General features: G+C 48.2%; 8 protein-coding genes across 8 annotated transcripts; 2 read left to right on the top strand and 6 right to left on the bottom strand.

Annotated features, from left to right (window-relative positions):
* Positions 1 to 703: 703 nt before the first annotated feature.
* On the top strand, positions 704 to 1,056 carry F5891DRAFT_1187070 (uncharacterized protein; the record flags this gene model as incomplete). Its single annotated transcript, XM_041366781.1, has 2 exons — positions 704 to 931; positions 985 to 1,056. The coding sequence occupies 2 exons, from the start codon at positions 704 to 706 to the stop codon at positions 1,054 to 1,056; spliced, it is 300 nt and encodes a 99-aa protein (XP_041227610.1).
* Positions 1,057 to 1,554: 498 nt separating this feature from the next.
* Positions 1,555 to 2,677, top strand: F5891DRAFT_1219068 (uncharacterized protein; the record flags this gene model as incomplete). The annotated part of the gene is made up of 5 exons (XM_041369377.1): positions 1,555 to 1,619; positions 1,677 to 1,723; positions 1,769 to 1,899; positions 2,130 to 2,216; positions 2,257 to 2,677. The coding sequence occupies 5 exons, from the start codon at positions 1,555 to 1,557 to the stop codon at positions 2,407 to 2,409; spliced, it is 483 nt and encodes a 160-aa protein (XP_041227611.1). The 3' UTR covers positions 2,410 to 2,677.
* Positions 2,466 to 3,919, bottom strand: F5891DRAFT_1027112 (uncharacterized protein). The gene is made up of 6 exons (XM_041361433.1): positions 3,601 to 3,919; positions 3,363 to 3,549; positions 3,045 to 3,306; positions 2,891 to 2,991; positions 2,728 to 2,834; positions 2,466 to 2,677 (listed from the first exon to the last, which is right to left on the bottom strand). The coding sequence occupies exons 1-6, from the start codon at positions 3,733 to 3,735 to the stop codon at positions 2,597 to 2,599; spliced, it is 873 nt and encodes a 290-aa protein (XP_041227612.1). The 5' UTR covers positions 3,736 to 3,919; the 3' UTR covers positions 2,466 to 2,596.
* Positions 3,920 to 12,419: 8,500 nt separating this feature from the next.
* On the bottom strand, positions 12,420 to 13,052 carry F5891DRAFT_1027143 (uncharacterized protein). Its single transcript, XM_041361434.1, has 2 exons — positions 12,591 to 13,052; positions 12,420 to 12,531 (listed from the first exon to the last, which is right to left on the bottom strand). Exon 1 carries the CDS (start codon positions 12,992 to 12,994, stop codon positions 12,767 to 12,769), a length of 228 nt encoding a protein of 75 aa, XP_041227613.1. The 5' UTR covers positions 12,995 to 13,052; the 3' UTR covers positions 12,420 to 12,531; positions 12,591 to 12,766.
* Positions 13,053 to 13,905: 853 nt separating this feature from the next.
* Positions 13,906 to 14,612, bottom strand: F5891DRAFT_979147 (uncharacterized protein; the record flags this gene model as incomplete). Its single annotated transcript, XM_041376841.1, has 3 exons — positions 13,906 to 14,136; positions 14,201 to 14,473; positions 14,541 to 14,612. The coding sequence occupies 3 exons, from the start codon at positions 14,610 to 14,612 to the stop codon at positions 13,906 to 13,908; spliced, it is 576 nt and encodes a 191-aa protein (XP_041227614.1).
* A 1,260-nt stretch (positions 14,613 to 15,872) lies between these two features.
* On the bottom strand, positions 15,873 to 18,228 carry F5891DRAFT_1187076 (uncharacterized protein; the record flags this gene model as incomplete). Its single annotated transcript, XM_041366782.1, has 4 exons — positions 15,873 to 16,082; positions 17,516 to 17,734; positions 17,798 to 18,070; positions 18,139 to 18,228. 4 exons carry the CDS (start codon positions 18,226 to 18,228, stop codon positions 15,873 to 15,875), a joined length of 792 nt encoding a protein of 263 aa, XP_041227615.1.
* A 2,211-nt stretch (positions 18,229 to 20,439) lies between these two features.
* Positions 20,440 to 21,098, bottom strand: F5891DRAFT_198017 (uncharacterized protein). The gene has a single exon (XM_041370873.1). It carries the CDS (start codon positions 21,000 to 21,002, stop codon positions 20,670 to 20,672), a length of 333 nt encoding a protein of 110 aa, XP_041227616.1. The 5' UTR covers positions 21,003 to 21,098; the 3' UTR covers positions 20,440 to 20,669.
* A 237-nt stretch (positions 21,099 to 21,335) lies between these two features.
* F5891DRAFT_915076 (glycosyltransferase family 2 protein) lies at positions 21,336 to 22,763 on the bottom strand (the record flags this gene model as incomplete). Its single annotated transcript, XM_041373692.1, has 4 exons — positions 21,336 to 21,668; positions 21,727 to 22,603; positions 22,653 to 22,674; positions 22,730 to 22,763. Coding segments are annotated over 4 exons (1,266 nt in total), but the record flags the coding sequence as incomplete, so codon positions are not given.
* Positions 22,764 to 23,943: the final 1,180 nt, after the last annotated feature.

The following is a 23,943-nucleotide window of genomic DNA, read 5'->3' on the forward strand; positions in this document are numbered from 1 at the left end:
ACGTTGACTGGTTCGTTTGCTCAGGTTCAACTTGAATTTGTAATGCACGACAATTTCAATTCAGACACTGGCCCTAAATTTCGTCGGATTCTCATTCTCGCCGGGGAGTGCTCTAGTTCAAAGTCCTGGCCAGCTGATGTAGTTTTGCTTCTACATGAATAACCCTTGCCGACGATAAACAATCATGCCGGGGTAAGCACTGCAGCAGTCGACAGTCCACTTAACTCCTACAACAAGCCGGTGGATTTTATAGCCATGCTACTGCAGACAGCGTGCACATAAAGCTCTTACTTCGAATCAAACACGACGATGAAGATATTCACCATTTCTGTACCGTCTCCATTAAGTCTCTGGACAATCTTATGTTCGGTTGGTGCATTCGACGTTGCTTGTTCATCTGCCGCGTCATGGGCTTTTGTCAAATTCCTAAGGGTGCTTCGCTGGCGATCGAGGACGACTCAACTGCGAGGTGCGCCTCGTACCAGCTTCATATATGGTGTTTCGCAAGACCTCGCCTGATCTCAAGATAGTGCTGCGATGTATGAATGTTGGGCGGCGGAATATAGCCTGAGGGTAGCGTATATGACTCCGAACGTCCTCTGACAGACTGAAATTTTGCTACGCGACCCAAGAGCTATAGCACATTTCTGTGCCCGAGAGATGTGGATATTCCCCTCTCATTGGCAATTCTGGAGACATCAGTATGTTAGCGCCATCATCTTCCCTCGTCTGTTTCATATTTCTTGTCAGATCGGAAGAGGGCTGCTATGGTCTCAGGGCGAGACCCACAGGAGGTGCCCTCCAGCTCTTGTCCTTACGCAAGCGACTGATCGACTTCCTGCGAATTAGCCAGCGGAAGGCACTTGCACCAGCATTCAACAATGCAGGGATTCGGAAACTCATACCACTATTCTACGACTCAGTATACAATGTAAGGATTTGCGATGTGGGAAATGTAGCATTTCTGAACTTGATACTCTACAGGCCAAAGGTGTATGGAATATTGCAATAGAATCGAGCAAAGATGGAAATGCTACCATCGAGGTTCAGAATTAGTGCGGAGCTTTTCTGACTTGGCAAGTGGCATTCCTAATCGAAACGACTCAAAAGGATGGACCATATATCATACGCAAAAATATTTTTGTCATTGACACCTTGAAATGACGCAACATCATTCTAGACGTGGTTGGCATTGCTCGTTTCTTCCATGATTTTGGTTCGCTCGATGGGAAGCACGCCAGCCTGACCGAGGTGTTCGATACTTCCGGAAGCAACCAACGGGCTTCAGCAGTGAACCAGGTTTTTATCCTGCTCGGATCAGCATTTCCTATCATTACCAAGATCCATACTCAGCAGATGAATCAGCTCAAGAGACCATGAAACACATATTTAACGACTTATTGATTCGTAGCCGCCGGGAGAAGGGTGTGAATATGAGCGAGAGAGGAGAAGTCCATTGTTGGATCGTTGAGTACGCTCTCCGAGAGATTGATCATGGTCTCTTGATTAACGCAGCTATCAGTTAAATCTGAAGGTTCGGATGCCGAGCTTCATATGTCGAAGCACGTAGTGGGCTCAGGTCTGTGGAGACTTCTCGCAGGTTATGAGACGACATCCAAGTGAGTCAGTTTCTTGTCCGCTGCTATCATACTCGCTGACTTCCCATCGACAGTTAGTCTTACGGTAATCCTACTGTCTGTGCACGCTATCACTGTGATGATCAGTAGATGCTGATCGAACTATCGCGACGCTCTGATGTCCAACCCAGGCTCCGAGAAACTGCTTGCATTTGGCGCTGATCCGACATATGACCAATTAGAGGCTGACCTCTCATACTTGCATGCGGTTGTCCATGAAATTCTACAATTCCATCCTCTAGTGTTGGAATTCACTCGTCTCGTGAGTGTGTATGCCCACATGTGAACAGATACAACAGCAGGTCTACAGGCAGCGGCAGATGATGTTATTCCTTTGAGTGAACCTGTGCGCATAGTGTCCGGGAAAACCACAGATAGTATATCTATAGCGAAAGGAACATTGATTATATATTAGGTGCGGCAATCATTCGCTCTTCAGCCATCTGGGAATCTCACGAAAAGGAATTCAAGCCTGACTGTTGGTGACCAAAGACGGCATCGGTGAAGCATCTGCTGACATTAATCGTTGACGACCCGAGGACGTGTCTTGGAAAAGATTTTGCGATCGTGGAATTCAAGGTGAGTGGTGCGAATCAGCCGGTTGCTCACTGCGATGCAGATGGTTCTATCGGTTCTGGTGAAGAACTTCGTATTTGAGATGCGGGATGGACTGGATATTCCAGTCGAAATTGCAAGGGGATATTTACCCCGTCCACAAGTTGTTGGAGAAGATAGTATTGGGGTACCTCTGAGAGTTTGTTGGCACGAATGATTGGTGTTGCACTAGCGGGTTTACTCTGTTTACTACACTAAATCGAATGAAGATAGACAGCTGAATTTGCGAGAAGTAGTACAAAGGGGATTACATCGAGTGGCACTTCCTACAGGGATGCAAGATTAAGCTCACTAGTTATTTTTCCACGTAGCGTGATGGAAAAGATTCTACTGGAAAAATGGGTTTACTGTTCCGACTTGATAGTTGAGGGCCTTTGGTCTGTAGAGCCAGTCGTTTGTTTAACATGTAAGAGGTAGAGCTCCAACTTCAATGAAATAAGCTGAATGAAATAATACCACAAAAACAAAAACCCACTTCTAACTCCTTGATGCGCGTGTCGATCGAAATATTGTCACTATCCCCATCAACCGGGATAGGCAGATTTGACATTCGTGGCGCTATGTCCATTGCTTGCAGGTTGTCTGGAATCCGAGATTGGTGTGAGTTGGGAACACATGTAGGAAATACCGTGACCCACCCAAAGAGGTAAAGTTGAATATGAACACGGTTGCAGGCTCGTCGTTCCAAACAGTTTCGTATGTTGTCTGTTCTTCTTGGTCCGGTACTCTTCTTCCCAAACTTAACAAGATAACAATTATAGAAAATGAGGCATCCAACAAAATAATACGTACCCAACTCGATGATCACGACCCTTCTTCGAGCGTTCGTGCACCTTGCCTTCGTGCACATGAAGAGTGTGACCATCGACATTTTTAGATCTCGCCAGCCCAGTCAACTTTGCATTCCTGGTCAATTTTGCTCTCCTAACTGACTCCGAGTCGGACCTTGCTTTCCTGACCGTCTTTACCTTGATGAACTTCCCTCTCTTCAAGCGCAACACAATTCGACCAATACCGCTGGAACGATCATCAAGCATTGAGTCGTCGTCGCTATCTGAAGTGCAGTATTATTAGTTAGAAGTAAGTTCTGGACATAGTTTATGTACTTACCGGTGAAATCGATGTCTTTGAAGATCAACTTGCCAGTATCTGTTCCATTAGAGATACAGTCGAATTCGACTGTACCTGTCCAGCGCGGGGGCGAGACCCATGGGGGACATTTGAGACCATCCACAAAGGCGGATGACCAGATACCTAAGCGCTGTGGCTTTAAGATCTCCCCTCTGATTTCAAATTCCTTGTGGGGGTATTCGTTATTAGTAGTACACAAGTATGATCAATGCCATACCTTGCCCGCTTCTGAGGCAATCCAACACGTCTTTATATTCTCTCCCTCAGGCTGCACTTCGGGCTCGTCTTCTTGATATTCCAGCAGTGGCTGGTTGTCAATGAATACCGAAGCAGATAATTGACCCAAAATCATGAGTGGCTAGTAACAAGACGGTGTAGAATATTGAGTGAGATGTAAGGCTTGTTTTGAGTTCAACAGGGAATTCCGAACAAAATGGGGTAGAAATGAGACGTGTATGGAACGAGGACTAGAGACGAGGACTTTCAGAGGAGCTTTCAATCGTTCTTGGAACGGGGATCTCACTGTAGGATTCACTGTAGGTATGAGTGTGCATGAGCGGTATATATACGTTTTCAAATACTTGACTAGGCTGAAACGAGAATAAAGAGCATATGGCAAGGTGAAAATACTTCGGTGAAGCAAGGGTATCGTGAAGTTTGAGCACAAGGTGAGATAACGAAAAAGAGAGAAAGGAGATGTAAAAAATGGAATGTATCCACGTAATTCGGTTCGAACGTACATATGATCCGTTCGAGCGTCTCCGTTTTTGAAGCGTGGTCGGCGCATCGCGCACGTGTGACCCGGCGCGCATCGACGTGCCAAATGGCTTATCGATCATCGACCATCATCTGGTATATGTTCGATGTCTGCAATGTGCGTGTGCGGCAGCTTGGTTGTGAAGCTTAGTCGCTAAGGTTAGCCACCGTGACGTTTTCCTGACCATATTCTGAGAATATCACAGTCATGACAGATATCACTATGACATGCGCAGCAGTTTCTTCGAGAGTACGCTGCTAACAAGAATTTCGTGAGACATCATCATGTATTAAAAATGTTATACGCACGTGCACGTGATGAATTAGTCTCAATGCGTTAGTAGCGATACAAATTCAAAGCAAAGTGCTTAGTGCACCAGCCGCTGAGATAAAACATCGAATATTGTAGAGATACGTAAAGGCGTTTATGACGAGCAAGAGGGTCACGAGGAGTCTAGAACGACAAAGACAAGATCTCAGTTGTCTCGAACGAAAACTCCTTATAACGGTGCGTCTACCTAGAACGACAAAGACAAGATCTCAGTTGTCTCGAACGAAAACTCCTTATAACGGTGCGTCTACCTAGAACGACAAAGACAAGCTATAACTAACATTAGACGCGTTGTAAACTCTAGGGACTTGTTGGCACGTACATCTCAGTTGTCTCGAACGAAAACTGAGATGCACCTGCGGTACTGCTGGTAATCTTATAGTAAGTTGGTCAGGTACTGGAACATATGAATGAGAGACTGAAAATAAACTAGGACGCGAGCCGACGTCATACGTCGCTCGTCTTCGTCCGTTTTGGTGCGCGCTCGAACCATTCTCCCCTTATCACTCGGATCCTTCGGACTCTCTCGACTCGGATCTCCCCCTGGCCTCGGATCTCTCGGTCTCGTACTCCAACACTCCCCCTCGAGCGCAAGCCACGCTCATCATTGTTCGCAACTTCTGGAGTCGCGGTCTCGGCAGGGCCTTTGTAAAGGCATCGGCGATGTTGTCCTCGGAGGGGCAGTAGAATAGCTTGAATGTGCCGTTCTTGACGTGGGAGCGGACGAAATGGTATCGAAGGTCTATGTGTTTGGTGCGTGATTGGAACTTGCCATTGGACGCTAATGCGATGGCAGCCTGGTTGTCGCAGAACACGGGGATAGGATTGGGGACGGGGTCGTATAGCTCCCCGAGGAGCAACCTAAGGTAAAGTAACTCGCGTATCACACTGGTCAGGGCGATATACTCAGCCTCTGCCGTGGATAGTGCGATCAGTGGTTGCTTCCGGGCACTCCATGCAACGGGACCTCCGTTCAAAAGGACTACGTACCCGGACATAGAGTGCCGGTGGGGTTGTGATGCCCAGTCCGCATCCACGAAGGCTTCAAGACCTCCGTCCGTCGAACCGAGCGTTAGCTCGAAGTCTCCCGTGCCCTTAAGGTAGCGTAGTGCCCTCTTGGTGGCCTCCCAGTGAGGCCTACCAGGATTGCGCATGAATTGCGACAATGTCGCGACAGGGAATGCTATGTCCGGCCTGGTGCTAGTGGCTGCATACATCAGCGAGCCAATGGCTCGCTGATACGGTACATCGCGCATGGCCTGGATCTCCTGCACCGTGGCAGGTCCCTGGTCAACGGACAAGGTGAGTGTAGGTTCCATCGGCGTCTGTGCACTCTTAGCGTCTCCCATGTAGAAGCGCTCGACGATCGTGTCCACATAGGCTTTCTGGGAGAGTGTCAAGGTACGTGCGCCACGGTCTCGCGTTACCTTTAGCCCTAACAGCCAGTTTAGCTCGCCCAGGTCTGTGATTTCGAAGAATTTACGGAGCTGGGACTTGAAGCGGGTGATGTGGGAGGCCCGGTTGGCAGTAACAGCCATGTCGTCCACTGAGACGGTGATGACGACGTGCTCGTCCGGTGCGCGTCTGTAGTAGACTGCCTGGTCCACCTTGGACCGGGCGAAACCTATCTTCGCAAAAACTCCTGCTAACTCCTCAGCCCACTCAAAACCGGCCTGCTTCAAACCAGGTAAGCTCCTTCGCAGCCGCAACACTTTTCCTCGCTGACTCTCCGTGAGGTAGCCGGGTGGCGCGCGCATGTAAATCTCCTCCTGGATACTCGCATAGAGGTACGCACTTTTTATGTCGACTTGGTGGATTTCCCAGTCGTTCTGAGCCGCCATCGTCAATACAGTGCGTATGGTGCTCATGTTGGCTGTGGGCGCGAACGTGTCGAAGTAGTCGACACCGAACTGCTGCTTCTGGCCGTTGGCAACGAGTCGTGCCCGCAGTTTGAGTTTTTCACCGTCGGGTCCACGTTTCGTGGCCAACACGAAATGGCAGGGGATGAGGTTAGCGCCGCGAGGTAAGTCTACTACTTCCCACGTCCCCAACTTCTCAAGCTGACTTATCTCGTAATCAACAGCTTCCTGCCACTCTACTCCATCTGGTCTGTTTAACGCCTGTTGCAAGGTGGGCTCTGGTTGGGCGACTGCCAAGGCAAGGTGAAGGTGAGTTTCTTCATCCAATAAATCTACCTCTGACGCTTCCAACAGGTTCTCCATCGCTATGGCCGCTGCATTGCTGCCTTCGTTCAGGCTAGCATAGTAGCCCGGAGGAGGTCTGGCCCTCGTCGTCCTTGGAGGAGTAGATGGTTGAGGTTGCTGCTCGGTAGATGGTTGAGGTTGCTGAGGAGTAGATGGTTGAGGTTGCTGGGCAGTAGATGGTTGAGGTTGCTGTTGCGTGGTAGTGGTGATGGGCTGGACGCTATGAGGTGAGTTATTATTACCGTTGCCGCTGTTATGTTCGTTAACAGCAGTAGGCTCCCCCTCGTCCAGTGCATCCACCAGGATCTCTGCCGGTGCAAAGGTGAGGTTCCTCTCCACCGATACACGGCGTTTCCCCGGCCAGTACACTCTATAACCCTTGCTTTCAGCGTCTACCCCCACAAAGATTGCCTCCTCTGCCTTCGGCTCCAACTTCCCAGCATCCAGCACGTGGACGAAGACTTTCGCCCCGAACTCATGGGCTCGCGACAAGTCCGGCTTGGACTTGCGTACGAGCTCGTATGGCGTAGTGCCGGGGGTCAACCTTGATGGTAAGCGGTTTTTCAACCAAGTTGCATAGTTGACCGCCTCTGCCCACAGGTACTTAGGGAGATCCCTCCCTATCAGCATGGCCCTAGCATGTTCAACGAGGGTCCGGTTCAGGCGTTCGGCCACGCCATTCTGCTGAGGTGAGTCGTGGACGGTTAACTGACGCTCGATACCCTGCTGACGGAGGTACAGGTCGAACTCGGCGCTGAGATATTCTCCCCCTCTGTCCGAACGGACCTTGCGCAGCTTAACTCCCGGCATCTGACGTGCCAACCAGGCTTCATAGGCCTTAAACGCTGTAAGTGCCTCGCTCTTCAATTTTAGGAACTGAACTTTAGTCTGCCGGCTGTAGTCGTCCGTGAACGTGACGTAGTACAGGCACCCGGCGATGCTTGCCGTTTGGGCAGGGCCCCATAGATCAGTGTGCACGAGCTCACCATAGGTAAGTGCGCGGCTCGTGCTTTCCTCTGGGAAGGGCTTCCTCGTTGACTTAGCTTGCACACAGGCTTCGCAAAATTCGGCTTTCGATGCGTCATCCAGTTCTAGGCCGGTGACTAGGCCCTTCCGGATTGCATCAGCGGCTGCAGTCTGGGACACGTGGCCCAGTACTTTGTGGGTGCTGCTGACGGTAAGCTTCCCTTTTGCGATGTTGGCATGATGCTGACGTTGTTGTCCTCCTGCGACACTATACAGGCCTTCAACCTGGGGGATCTCTGCAATGACCTTCCGGTCTGGCCCTTTCGACAGGAGCTTGCACATCCTGCCCTCGAACAGCACGGCTAGGCCAGCCGCTGCAATACGATTCGTGGAAATTAGCGTAAAGGCCATTTTCGGTGCGTAGAGTGCGTTTTTTAATGTGACCTTTGTGCGTTTCTCACCGAGCGGTAGCTCCAGGTGCACATCTCCACGGCCAATCACACTCAAGCTCGAACCGTCGGCTGTGCGAACGTCTTGGGGAGGGATGCTCACGAAGTTCGTGAACTTCGCCCTATCAGGGCAAAAATGAGAGGTCGCGCCCGAATCTACGATTGCGCCTCGTTTCTCGACAGGTACGTTCAGCTCGCCTGCCACGCTCGCCAAATCCGACGTAACGAAGGCGTACTGGTCGTTGTGGGCTTCTGGCTGTGTGGCCGAGTTAGCAGCCTGCTTGGGTGCTTTCTCGGCCTTCCTTTTCTGCTGGTTAGGGCCTTGCCCTTCCTTACCACCCCCCGGACGCCAGCAGTCCGTTTTATAGTGGCCCTTCCTGTCGCAATTGAAACAGGTGACCTCCGGATTCGTTTTGGGGGTGCCAGCTGATGCTCTGCCCTTCCCCTTAGCTTCTCTAGCAGATAGGGCGGAGCCTGAAGCTCCCTTCTTGTTGGGACGGCGTTCGGTGAGTAGGCGATGCTCGTACTCTTCTGTGATGATGCTGATTAACTCGTAGGAGGTGAGGGGACTCTTAGTTATCCTAGCTGCTGTGCTGATGGATGATAGGAGGGGCCGGTACGACTCCGGGAGCGAGCCTAGAATAATGGCGTGGAAGTCGTTATCGACGATAGCCGCGCCCATTCCTGCCAGCGACTCGCGGAGCCTTATGAGCTCTGCAAAATGGCCCTTGATGTCGCCTCCTTCCTCACAGCGTGTCTCTTGCAACCGACGCCGTAAGTCTATTTGCACGAGTTCAGTCTTACCCTCGTGAATCTGACAAATCTCATTCCAGATCTCGGATGCCTCCCCAAGCTTCTGGACGCGCAGTAACAGCCGATCAGTGATCGTGCTGAATATCTGCTGCTTTACGAGTGAGTTTTTCTGGTGGTACTCGTCGATCTTCTTATCAAGCTCGTCTATTTCAGTCTGCGTCGGCGTCGAACCGTCAGGCTTCTTTACGGCCTTGGTGTTCGGATCGATGACGAAGGGAATAGGTTCGCAGACGCGTCCATCGGTATATCGCATCAAACCTCGGGCTCCAATAGCCGTTAGCGTTCGTTCTTTGTAAGTAATCCAATTTGAGCCGTCTTCTGCGAGCTTCGGGATATTGAACAGGCTGGAGTTTGTACCGGGGAGCGTAGGTTCCATGATGGAGGCAGGGCTCATAACCTAAAGGCGTTTATGACGAGCAAGAGGGTCACGAGGAGTCTAGAACGACAAAGACAAGATCTCAGTTGTCTCGAACGAAAACTCCTTATAACGGTGCGTCTACCTAGAACGACAAAGACAAGATCTCAGTTGTCTCGAACGAAAACTCCTTATAACGGTGCGTCTACCTAGAACGACAAAGACAAGCTATAACTAACATTAGACGCGTTGTAAACTCTAGGGACTTGTTGGCACGTACATCTCAGTTGTCTCGAACGAAAACTGAGATGCACCTGCGGTACTGCTGGTAATCTTATAGTAAGTTGGTCAGGTACTGGAACATATGAATGAGAGACTGAAAATAAACTAGGACGCGAGCCGACGTCATACGTCGCTCGTCTTCGTCCGTTTTGGCGCGCGCTCGAACCATTCTCCCCTTATCACTCGGATCCTTCGGACTCTCTCGACTCGGATCTCCCCCTGGCCTCGGATCTCTCGGTCTCGTACTCCAACAATACGCACTTACCTTCGACGTGGTCCAGGTGTTGTCCAAACCTTAAGCTTCGAAGACAGGTGTGACCTGTGACACCTCAGAACTATGCTTATGTACACTGATACTAGTGGTCGCTGTCAGGCTTCAGCTTCAGCACTCGATCGATGTAAAGCATCCTTGCGTTTCTACACCTGCAATCAGGCCATCGTCGACGACTTCAAACAGATTGCGGTGTGTCCATTTGTCCTAGCGTTCGGTGGCTTTGACCCTTATGGTCCGTCCAGCCCTGTACCGAACAAACAAACATACTTCGTTCCAGTAATGACACAACAAGAAAAGTCTTGCCTGGATCCTTCAAATATACATCGAAACTCTATATGTTGAATAAATATCACGATGGATCCTCGATCAAATTTCTCCTCCCTGCAGACCACTTGGCAAGCATTTCCCTATACAGTACTGCTAGTTGATACATGTACATGCTCCTGGAGAACAATCGAATTCATGCTAGTTTCTACGTCAGAGTATGCCACGAGTTTGGCGTGGTATTCTCGAACGCTCAGGATGAGGCATGGTCCTAGCACAAACATCTGCACGACCGATAAAATTTGAAGAGCACCTGCGAGTATCTGAACTCCAATAGAATTTGAATTCTATAGAACTGATGGGCAGTGTTTACACGCAGATGTCATCCACAGATCAGCGCACCGAGATTTCTGGAGAGAGATCGCCAAGCTGGAGGCAAGAGACACCAACAAAGCTAACATGTGCGGAACTTGAGCAGAAAAATATGACCGCATTCACATTACAAGCTCACCTTGCACAATAAAGAACGTGAGATTGTACCAGCACTCTGAAACAATCCCCGATGGTCGATCCTGTCGATGGGCCAAGTCGTCGCAGCTCACGGAAGTGGTTCACAGCAATCCAGACTGAAAGACACAGTGCGAGGACCTCCCAAACAATGTTGAGCATCCAAAGCATCGAAAATAGAAGCTGCTCGTCCTGATCAAGTCCATAATCGCACATATAGTATATGTCAAAGAGTATCAACTCCTCTGATGTTTGTCCAATGAGCCGTGTTTCTCAAGTCAACAAGTAAAGCTTACCTGCTGTAGTATCGTCGAGTCCTATTGCCGCGATCACTCCGCAGGCGATGTTTACAGCCAGGAAGATAATAACAAGGAACATAAGTATCTTTCTGGATCCCTGATACATGGCATGCAACCGAGCAATCATGATGACTTGCATCGTGTGTCAGTCAGGTCCATATCACAGAGGTATTGCACCTGCGTGACTTACCGCCCAACATGACAGTCAAGGCCACAGTTGTACCATTTATTACGTAGTACGTGATATTGCCTAAAACTCCCAATTAGTGAACGCCCTTGCACTACATAGTATCAAAGACTCCGACTTACACCTATTGAGTCAGTATGTTGAGGCAAGTTCAATGGTTGGAATCTCACTCGCCCCTACATATGAGCGTCTTGATTGGATGAGAATGAGATGGTTGCAGAACACTTACTGCATCTGTCAGCGATACCGATGGCATACCACCTCCTGTGTCCCGCCGGTCAGAGAATAAAACACAGCTCATATGAGACATACGCAGAGCACTGGTACTAGTTGTCAGAGATGAGCTATTAGCACAGTGCAAAGTCGTTGATCTCGACACATACACAGAATACGGTATTCCAATATAGCGTATCTATAACATTTTGAATTCAGCACAAGTTGCCCACCACGCTAGAGCACAACATGAGGTACGAACAATCAAATACAGCACAGTCATGAGAGACCAGCGTTGTCTCTGTCGCGAATTCGTTGCATGCTCTTGTTTTCTTCTGATGCGGGACTCTTGTCACTCACCCAGATAAGTTCAATCTATGACTCCATTCTTAGCGAGTTGGCTGCTCCGGCGATAACACACGTACCTCTTGTCCGAGTGTTAAGACTGGAAATACCATGAGAATATCAGCAATTCTCGAACACTGTCCTGCTCACCCCAGCCGTATACCACCACGATGCCAGCAGCAACTGCAAAACCGCAAGTCAACGTTGGATCCGGACATCTTGATGCGACAAACCTATACAATAGCTTACAAATATATGCACACTGATATACGGTCAGTGAACGGGATCATTTGAGATGTAGGTCATGTTCGAAAGATGGGTGAGCGAGTGAGGAAGGTTAGTGGTGTATAACGATAGCGTTCGTGCAAGATATGCCACCGTTCAGCGCTGCCCTCGTATCATCAAAATCAGCATGATGGAGATGACCCTTGATCGGGTGTGATATGCGTGAAACAAGTATTTACACACTCTTCGGCATCGCTGGCTGAGCCCGAGGTGTAACAGCCCTACGAGTACTCTTATGAAACAAGTGTCATTCTGCGGAACTCAGACAAGAAACCGCGACAGAGTGGGTCAAATATATCTCACCTCATCCGTAGCCTGGTACGCTCGAATCATTGGGCTATCATGGTTTTATCAAAACGATGAACAAAGAGATGGTATGAAGCATGGAGCGAATTCGATCGAAAGCGCACTTGATGTCATGGTGATGCAGATGTATTATACTGCCAGATACATCCTGATTCATGATTGATAGATGTTGAATACCATCAGGGGAAATTGCACACGGGAGACAATAAAGCTGCAACACGCCAGAAGGCTGATTTCTGATTGTACAAGTTCATATCGATGGCATCGTGTTTCAGTAAACATCTATCCTGTAAGAGTGAGAGTAGGTCCACCCTGTGTTGGCACTGATCAGCGCCATCGAGTGTTAAATACATGAAAGTTATGATAGTTACCCGTGGCAACACCACATTACGGCGACAAATTAAGGCTTTCGAATAACTATCGATGGAGAAACGGAAACGAGGGTCGAAAATGGCTTGTCGAAGGTGCTTTGACGGTTGTGGGATGTGTTGTTGTTATAAGTATAAAATAGTTGCGGTGCTTTCCAATTTTGCAAACAAACAGTTTGTTACAGCGAATCGCGAATGAGATGCACCGAATAGACCGTCGGGGGTGGGGAAATAGAGTAGTGATAGGATAGTAGGTGACTGTGTGTCCTGGCATAGCCAATTTCGCTGTGGTTGCAGGGGCAACTGACTGTTTTGAGGTGGGAGGCTGAAGACACACACAAAAAAAAATGGATCAATAAAAAAAGAGTTTGCATTCGCGCGTCAGACACGAAAGATGCGGGACCCATGTGTTCGCAACTAACGTTGAAACGTTGAAGCTTTGGGTAGTGCTACCTTCGGTCAAGAGGTGTGCGCTCGCAAAATCCCGAACACAGAGCTCAACATTAGTAAGCAAAAACCTTAATACATAGCCACATGAAGTTACAACTTACGAGCGACACGTTTTGAGTTCCTCGCCAGCGGCCTCAATTCATCGTAAAATCGTTAGGCGAGTACTGTAAAGGGGTGTTTTTACTACTGTAGAATAGGTTTAGATAGTTATTTTAATGAAACACAAATATGTAGAGATGTTACCCGCTAAATGTCAGATCTTGAGTATGAATTTTGGAAGCACATGAGCAAATTGTTAGTTTGCTGATGCGCGGAACCTGTTGCCAAGGACTTATTCAAGACTTCGAGACTGTATACCTCTACTCATATGTACAACCAATTTACACTTCAATATTGTATTTTCCAATCTGTGGCATCGGAGCCAGAGATGATGTCCACTGATGATAGATATTTGTGGGTCAGAATGAAGTTGTCCAACGCTGAACTGGCGTAACACCTCGTGTGGCAAGACACAATTTCAATGATGAACGTGATAATCAAATGTTTGAATTGCGTGAGGGCGTTGAGTGCACTTCCACTTCCTGTAAAGAGCTTGGCCCTAAGTAGTCGTTCGTTCTGCTTTCAGAATATAAACTGAGAGCGTTGTAACGCCGTGTACAAAGCAGGATCGAAACGTTGAGTCATGTGTTCCTAATTTTTCGTGCTGAGAACGAGTGCTGACGCGGACAAGGCCACAAGGCTACTATGTAAGATTGAGTAATAGACTTGATGGTCACCCAAGATTAACTCATGCACATTGCAGATCTATATCCGATCGAAAGGTCACCAATTACTACTAAGCCATGATTTCTCCTCCTGTCTTGTCCTCCTAATCCTCAGCCGCAACCTGCTGCACTACAAACGACATAGGGTCATTGCCTGGTGAAGCTGAGACCTGAATATAAAACTTCATGGTGTTGCCTTTCTCGTCCTTCCCTATGTAGAAGTTCTTGGACCGAATATGCCCTCCTTCTCTGTGTGCCGCCTCGTAGCCAGCCTCGGGGTTAGCAGATTCCACAACTCCAGCTTTGATCGACCCCAAGAGCGGGTTCGTCCAGCCCTGTACCGAATAAACAACCAATAAATTATTATGTTCAGACTTCACGGAAAAGCTTAGTACCCACCACTGCGAAGTCGAATGATTGCTTCGAGTCAAGCCACAGACTGAACGCTGTGCCCCCTGACACGCCTGCCACGGCATTATCGCCATTGCAGCAAGAGAACGACATCGAAGAGAATGGACCGTTTCCCTCCGGTGCTTTCCAGTAGCGGCCCGAGGAAAAATAGCTGTTCACAACTGTGTAGTTGAATTGAGTCGCATTCTTGAAGGAACAGTTGATCCAGCGGGACTTCTCCTTGAGATCATTGTTTGCTTCGGGGACGCTTTCTTGTACAGTCTATGAGTTGTGACGAGGACATTATTTGATCATGTTTGGGTTGAAGACTGAAAAAGCGTATACATACGTTTGTAGTCTTTTCAGACACGGTCAGCGGTGCCACGATTGTGTTCGAGATTTGGACAATGGTATTGGACATGATAGATCGATAGAAAGTAAGAACGTGTAATGCTGGTGAAGGGCTGATGTTGCTTTCAAAGTGTACATTGCCCTTCGCCTTTTATACACGACTGAAATGGTATACCCGGAGCGTCCGATGGATCTTGCGGAAGCCGTGGACGTACAGATACTGACAACTTGAAGAACGGCTTGTGTCCCTCAGCTCAAGCCCACTCACGAAATTCAGGGCTCAGGAACCTCTCCCGTCGAAGATGTGGCTGAGGGGAATAACTGCATGAGAACTCACACGAGAACTGAGCAAGACTCACAGTGAACTGTATTCACGGTGGGAATCATGCACCGCCCCATGCATATCATAATATTACAATCAAGCTCGAAGTCAATTAACCTCGAAACTTTAGCAATGCAGATGCATTTTGCTATCCTTGGATGTCTTCACAACACCACCACTGGCCCTAAATTGCTATCACTGCAGATTGCGGTATGTCTGTTTGTCCTAGTGTTCCTCACGTCAGCTGACATACAGTCATGTGTTAACGGACCAAACTTATCACGGTACTTACGATGCACCGGTCCCTATTCCCATGTTTTCTCCTATCATGGAGCCTAGGCCTGACATGTTGATATCGCGAAGCTCCAAAGCAACATCACGGGCAGCCTCGTGAACAAAAGTCTACATTGCTGGAGAATATGATTGAACCGGAAATGTTTCGCTGCCGGAATTCTTCCGTTCAGCCCTGTCGTAAGCGGGGGCCTGTTCTAGAGCTTGTTCATGCATGACGCGTGACGTACTAGGCTAACTGTTGACTCCTGACATGTCTTGATCGTTGCTTCAGCCTGGCGAGATGCAACCCGACAAATACCGTCCAGAATAATACACAGATCTCGGTGATCAGGTTAACCTGAGTAGAGGTAGAATTATAATCCCTGGACGTAATATTTGTAGAAAGATTTCATTGCTTAGAAGACTTTTAAAAACATAAGCACACTGTGGGCCTTATGAGCGGCCGCAGGTGAGGCAGGTTTGGATCTTGCCGCTGCCACTCTTTGAAAGGCCGTCAAGGACACAATTATACTATATATGAAAAATCAGTCTGTCGCGATATCAACATCATAGAATGAATACCTCAGCGGCAATCGGGCCCAAGGGTACTTGTTTTCTGAATGTTTCTCACCGACTCGATAAGAGCTGCTGTAGAAGATTACGGCAACAGCCTCGCGAAGTGCTAGGTCGGCAAAATTTTGCGTTTGCTCCATTTTATTCTCATGCGAACATAAATTATGAGGGAACGCGTACCTTTGAATCGAATCCATCAGGCGGGAACTCCGGATGTTCGAGCAGCTCTGTAGCAGCACTCTCGACCCATGCTGTGCGTTCTTGAAAAGGAGTATGTGATAGAGAGACGAAGGTGTATATGGCAGGCGCAAGAGCAACGGCGGTCTTCTCCAGATCAAAGTGCCACGTGAAGGTGACCATGTGGCCATCGATCTAACACAGGTATAAGCATGATGTGATCGCAATGAGCATCCTGTGTTTTTTTAGCTCTGTTGGACGTTGCTTTCTGTAACAAGGTCGCATTCTGTAGTATGGCAAAAGTCAGAGAAAAAACACAACAGCGCACTCTATTCGGTGGATCCGATCGTACACTTGATACGACGGTGATGCATTGCACTGGTGAATACATCGTGACCGTTCATGCTGTGTCATTAACACCTGTCAAACACAAGACATTATACATACTAGGTCAAACCAGAACTCGCACATGGGAGATGAGAAGCCTGTAACGAATAAAAAAGTCCGATTTCTAATTATACAGCCTCGGTCAGTGGCCATTGTATTTCAGTGATGTTTTGCAGTGCCGACTTGAGCAGGGGCCGGTAAAGGTTGCGAGCTAAAGGCGAGATCCATCAGATAAAACAAGAACGCCATTGTCACTTCATCATACTCAACAAATTCAGAAGCAGGCTACGAAAGTCACATCGTAGTCGGATGCTTGCACATGCGTAGCCATCGTACGGACACATGGTTGCTTTAGAATCCTTATTCCACCTTCACGGGGTGCCGAAGATACAAATCCAAAACAGTCGCATATCGCAACATGCAGATAGCACTACATCTTCACGCGATGAAGCGCACGGTAATCAACCTATCCTCTATCTTTGCATGGAAATACTCAGCCTGGATGATGCAACCACCATGATCTAGAAGACTTGCCATACAAATGTTCCTGTACTGTATATCCGCCCTTTTGTCGTTCTCCGAGCACTTCAAATGCCCAGATATTGTTAAGTGTTTCCCATGGGTTTTGATGTTGATATTCTGTCGTTCGAGAAGCTCAACTGTTGCAATCGCAGTCTTGGCTCCGGAATTCCAGTGTAGGTCCATCGCAGATCAACGACATCGAGTGTTGGATACATGGATCTATGATATACTTACCTGTGGCAACACCAAAGCACGACGATGAATCAAGGTTCACAATGAATGAATAATACCGTCAAGTGTTTGCATTCGCGCACCAAACATAATACACAAGAGGCGGGGTCTCTATGTGTTCGCAGCCAGCGTTGAACGTTGAAGCTTGTCTAAATTTTAATCAAAGCCCACGGCGCTACCTTTCGGCGTTTGCGGGGTCAAAAAATGGAAGAATTGTGCTTACATAAGTAGAGTAATTATAATACTCCAAGTTTCTGCAAGCAATGCCGTTCCAGAATTCACACACTCTCTTGTTGCCTCACTCGCATCGGTCATGGAAGACGAGAGTCGACCTGCACGTGAAGCTCGACGGACAGGCACTATGCCGTCGAAGCTAGAAGGAATGACTATCATATTTGGTCTGCCTACATTCCATCGAGAAAGGTCACTAATTACTCAGCCATTATTTCTCCCCCTGTACTGTCCTCGTCGTTTTTCTCATCACCAACCGGAACCTGCTGCACTACAAACGACATAGGGTCCTTTCCCGGTGAAGCTGAGATCCGAATATAGAACTCCGTAGGGACGCCTTTCTCGTCCTTTCCCTTGTAGTGGTTCTTGGACTGAATATGCCCTCCTTCTCTGGTTGCCGCATTGTAGCCATCCTTGGCAATAGCGGATTCTACGACTCCAGCTTTCATTGACCCTAAGATCGGGTCCGTCCAGCCCTGTACCGAACAAACAAACAATAAATCCTTTTGTTCAGACTTCAAGGAATGCTTGGTACACACCACTGCGAAGTCGAATGAATGTTTAGAGTCAAGCCACAGGGTGAACGCTGTGCCCCCTGTCACGCCTGTGACGGCACCATCACCATTGCAGCAAGAGAATGTTGTTGAAGTGAACGGTCCATCGCCTCCCGGTGCTTTCCAGTAGCGGCCTGAGTCAAAATAGCTGTCTACAACTGAGTAGTGGAATTGGGTCGCATTCTTGAGGGAACAGTTGATCCAGTGGAACTTTTCCTTGAGATCATCGCTTGCCCCAGGGACAACTTCCTGTATAGTCTACGAGTTGTGACGAGGACATCATTTGATCATGCTCAGGGTTGAAGACTGAGAAAGCATATACATACGTCTATAACCTTTTTAGACAGGGTCGCCGCGTCTATGATTATGGTCAAGATTTCGATAATGCCATTGGGTGGATTGGGCGAATCAGACATGATAGATGGATAGAAAGTAGGGATGTGTAATGCTTTCAAATTGAGAGTTACCCTCTGCCTTTAATACATAACTGAGATGGCATACCCGCCAACTCTAGGTCTCGATTGGTTTCCAGAATGGGGTAACACTCAAGTACGTTTCCGGGGACCGGGGCATTCTGCTGACCGAATGAGGTAACACTCAGCTAAAAAGCCGAGTTGGTTGAAGCTCGTTCTGAAGTGCTTGACTATTTGCGTTCGTAAATGCATACTTTTAGTTATATTGGACCCTGAGCCGGTAATATCAGGCAAAAATGGCGGTCTTCAAGATCATCAAAGACAATCTCCCGTTGAAGATGTGGCTCAGGGTAATACGCGCATGAGAACTGAGTGAAACTCGCAGCAAACTGCATTCGCGCTCAGAACCATGCACGGCCCCCTCCATTGTAAACTGAGAGTCAAATTCGATATCAGCTGGTGAATCTTCAAACAGACGACGAGGAGGCAAACACGATGTAATCCCCAGCATGATTGTCGAATGGGAAAATTTTCAACAGTGTACCTGATAGAACATGAAACATGTACTAGTAGTACCTGAAGGCCTGAACGACGGTAGGTATTGTATGCGTCATCGACAATGCACGACGCCGCCCTGGTTGAAATAGTCAGTTGTGGATTCTTTGAAAGATACAGGTCCCTACCATCCAACCTGAGCCTATGATTTGAATTGTTCGACGGGCTGGGGTCCATGATGGGGATTTCCATAATCCACTTGGGCAACTCTAGTAGGCAGGCATAGATAGAGCCGTACTCCCTAGCGATAAATTTTGGGTACCACTTGCCGTTGCCATTCTTTGAAAGGCCGTCAGAGACGCAATTAAATCAGTTTATCGGGATGTTAACCGTCATAAAATGAATACTGCGACAGCAATCAAGGCCAAGCACAGCAAGGGTACTTGTTTTCTAGATGTTTCCGAAAGACTCGATAAGGGCCGGTGTAAAAGAACATAACAACAGCCTCGCGATGTGCCGGGTTTGGCAGATTTTTGCGTTTTCCCCTATAATACCACTTCACTCTCATCATGAATTATGAGGGAACACGTACATTTGAATTGAATCCATCACGCAGGAACTCTGCTGCCCTGCAGCAGCACTTTCAACCCATGCTGTGCATTCTTGAAAATGTATTATTTGATTGAGGGACGAGGTTGTATATAGAGCAACGGTGGTCTTCTCCAGATCAAAGCGCCTCGTGGTAAGATCATTATGCAACCAATGTGACGGACATTGCCATGATGAATCTGGGGATGCGCAATACAAGCCTTATCATACCAGCCTGGTGTGCTGCCTTATATGTGGAACGCTGTGAGATACGTGCTTCGAGAACATGAAAAACATACCGGCTTGATCCCAAGAGATCTGGACAGCTAACGGCTGGACCTTAGTGAAAAAGTCTGTTGAATAACTCTTGCAACAGGCCTTTTGACTAACACCAGTGAGATTTGGGAAAGTCTTATTGATCGCGTGCTGTACGCGACAATTCTGTTTTGCTTCCCTTGGTCAACTTGTGACGGTAGCAAACAGGAATGTTAATGATTATGTAATGGAGTGCAGCCTGCTTTCGCATGCCACGCGATCCTTCTGCGACTAAGAAAACGAGGTAGGTTTGAAATTTGAGTCATAAAGTATACTTACTAGTTAGTCTACGCTCAAATCAGTCGATGCAGGGTCAGTACAGTCTGAATGTCTTCGTCGATCCCACTAGTATTTCATGTGTGGCTCCCCATAGGAGTTCAATTCATTTGGGAAAGCGGTAAACAGAATTACTCGCACCGGATGTGTTCCGAATTTTTCATGCTGACGCGGAGTCGCGGACAAGGCCACGAGGCGAGTGGGGTGGCACAAATTCCAGAACAGACATAATGGTCACCCGAGATCGGCTCTGCTTGACTAGTACCATATACACCTTCCACCAATCTCGAGGTCGTGCATAACCAGACCATGGTAGACAACTTCAAACATCAACCAATTCACCGTAACCGGTCTCACATATGCCGGGGATCGCTTTATAAGACCGGAAACGAGCTCGGTGACCTATTTTTGGAGACAATGTGGGTTCCGAATGAGGTATATCCGTTTGTCCTATAGTGGCTTTGACCTTTACGACGTACGTCGTTGGACATGAACTTGTGATTGATGGTGATGGTACAATTCAACCTACCGGTCTCTATCTCCACATTTTCTCCGATCAGACATCGCGAAGCTCCAAAGCTCCATCACCGGCAGCCTCGTGAACATCGCTGGGGAATATAATTGGACCGGCTATATCGCTTCCGGAGTTCTTCAGTTCAATCGTGATGGAAGCTCGTTCTTGTCGTAAGCGGGGACCTGTTCTGGATGACGTACTAAAATACTACTAGGTTAGCACCTGTGGCTGTCGATATGTGTTGATCCGTTCCCATTCAGGCTCCCAATTGCGCAATTGACTTAACTCGGGTAGTGTATATGAGCATCGGAGAATAATTGTACACAAAAAGGATCGAGACCCCCAAGCTGCGAGGAATATTGTTAACGATAGCATCGCATGAAAGTATGTCAACACCAACGACCGGTATGAGAAAACCAATGTGTATGCAGTGAATGACGCATCTATCTGCAATGTAGGAGAGCGCTTTGTGAGTATTATGACCAACTAGTCCAAAATAGAGTAGAGAAATCCCGTGGAATAACGACAGAAAGGTAATGTGAGTGGTATGTACGAGGATCGCAGTAATGATATACGTTAGTCGCGTCATCGTGTGCGGGGAATATGAGGGTGGGATGCAATGAGGTTCACTACTCGAGAAAGCGATTCTACCATAATGTGACGCATTTACAGTGGTCGAGCCGGTATATGAAAATGTCTGTGCTGCAAGTATCCATGCATCATGATCTCATAGCATTCATGACTATTGATGCCTGTCTCCATTCTGCCCACCGAATGCTGCTTATGGGGCATAAGCACTTTGCGTCTGTCCTGATGGCTGCTGATACAATAACTGATGGCTTGAGCACGGCGTCGACGGATTAGACGGTTCAGAATAGGCCTTTTCTTGCACTACGTTGACGCCGACACCTCCACCGTCCGTGGCAGCTGTTGCTTTCGTCGGGTCGCCAATGCCTGCACGAGTTCCCCATCCAGTCTCATGGAGCGTGAAGAGCGCATAAAGCTTCATGATCGCGAAATAGTACCCGAAGAGGATGAACGCAGGGACATAAATGATGTGACTGGGCGTGTGCCAGAGATGCGGGAGGAGCTTGGCGGTACGAGTTGCGAGAAGCCAGACCATGTATGAGAGGATAATGTTCCACCAAGGTAGATGGTATCCTCCATCTATAACGGCAAAGGTACTTTTCCAAACAAGATAACCGACGAGGCAGGGCCCTACTAGGAGCGTAAAGGGGTTAAAGAGCTTGTCGACCTGGAACGAGATAAAAATAAATATGGCTGACAGGATGATGTCACCGACGTCAACTCACCATAGTATAAGCGACATATGGATGTGTAGTCCAAATATACCGTTCCATGAATAATGACCTCAAATCACTTCTCCACGTATTTCGGGTCCATCGTAACACTTGTTTCAAGAATCTCCAGTTCGGCTTCATCGTACTCAACAACTCTGCCTCTTTGCAACACTGAACATAGGTACTCCATCCATGGCTCACCATCCACCTCGTCAAGAATTTGTCATCGCCCGAGTTGAGCTGGTACTTGCCCAACCAGTAGTCGTGCGTGAAACCGTGCAGGAACTCTGGGTCTTTGAGGATGACCGTTCGGTAGGCAGCTGTACGGCCCGAAAGACATGGAAGACCACCATCGATATGTGTGCTGGAGCTAATTTCGATGTTACGGATCGTCAGACGGAATGCCGCGAGGACCTCCCAAACTGTCATGCGTTTGCCCACTGGTTGGACACGTTGACTCGTGCCCACGCCTCCAACCTTCTGGTCTTCGAAACATGCGAGCACATATGGCAAAAGCGTTGGTGGCCAAATAGCATCGTCGTCTGCAAAGACAATGATGTCTGTCGTGGTATTCCTGATACCGTGTGCCATCTGCAACCGCTTGTTCGCGAAAGGAACGGTGAGGACGCGAATACGCTCCGGGTCAACGGCGTTGGCAAGTTCTTGGAGAGGAATGAGCATTTTCTCTTCGGTGATGATGATGATCTCTTTCGGTTTGCCAGCAAGCCAACTGTTGGCTGCTTCCTTGAATTCTTCACCAGCGTCGATGGTGGGTACGATGATAGTGACATCTTCTGAAGCCACATAAGTGGGATTTTCGGGGAGAGGAACAGGACGGTAGGTGACGGAGGCAATGATACGAATCAAGTACCACAGGTAGCGGTAGAACCTAGAAAATCGTCAGCTCGTATCAAGAAATCGAAAAAAAGACAACATACCCGATGACTCCGAATGGTACGACTGTAAATGAGGTTTAGCACGAACGGTCAAAGTACTGTAAACCGAAGACACGTACAGATTGGAAAGTCATCGGACGTCAAGTAGAGCATTGTGGCAGTCTACTACGCCTGCTGTCAGGAGAGTAGTGAGGCCAAATGAGCGGCAGGGTCGTAGCTAAGACGACGAAGGATGGAGGCCTTCGGAGAGAAAGAAAGAGAAGGGAAGAAAGAACAAGTAACGTTGGTGGATTATTACATAGGTCACCAAAGCATGTATGCTAGAAGTATTGTCGGGGTTCGAATTTCAAAATATCATCAAAATAAGCTTTGTTTGGGAATAAAAGCAATACTTGCTAAATGCCATGCTATATTACGATATATGTTAATATTTTCTCACCGGTCATTCCCCGAGTGTTCGACAACTCGACGGGCTACTTAAAGCCTACTGGCTTTCTCATTAAATGACATGTGACGTGGAAAATAACATATCCGAGTCCTCATAGCAAGTGTCTGGACTCTGGTTCTATAGCTCATTGACAAAAGCTAGCCCAGGTGACTCGTAGATCGCTGGCGTTGTGCCAAGGCCTCGCCTTATTCGCCTCAATAGCAATTCTGCCACGGTCATGCATCGTAACCATCATGGCGTCTGATCGCACCGTAGCATTTAACCATCAGTCCAGATCTCATTTCTAAAAACTCTGCCGCCGCACTGGAAACCCCGCCGACACCCTACCAATCACTGCTATCAAATCCGGTACGTTCCGTTTTGTATGGCCTTGACACTGATCCGACACCCCTCTATGCTGTACAAGGAAGCAAGAAGTCCACGTCCATGACATTGACAGACAGCTACCCTTGATCTTGCTCGCAGAAAACACCACGGTCTCCGCGTTAGCGTTACAGTAAGACGCCCATGACATTGACAGATAATCATGATCCCGCTTGCAGAGCACTCCACGGGTCAGACGCGTCTATAGAAACCTATTTATGGAAGTCGCGCCCCTACGCGAACACTCGAGCTGCACAGCCTTGCCGCCTGTCTATGAAGCACATAATGTTGAACGCATGTGAGGCTATTCTTCGAGGAGCGCTCGCCCAGTGTCGCACGTTCAGTTCAAGCCAGCCCAGGTTCTCTGTACCACCGGCAATCCCTCTATTTCTCCGTGCAGCCGAGACGACGGAGGAGACCGCGGAATCAAAATGATCTAACAGTTCGGCTTCCGCAGAAAATGTTGTAGTTTACCTATTATAGAAGTAACGAACTGTCAGAGACGTGACATGTGTAATAATT

This window comes from Suillus fuscotomentosus (assembly GCF_016647785.1).
Source record: "Suillus fuscotomentosus strain FC203 chromosome Unknown F5891scaffold_19, whole genome shotgun sequence".
Lineage (NCBI taxonomy): Eukaryota > Fungi > Basidiomycota > Agaricomycetes > Boletales > Suillaceae > Suillus > Suillus fuscotomentosus.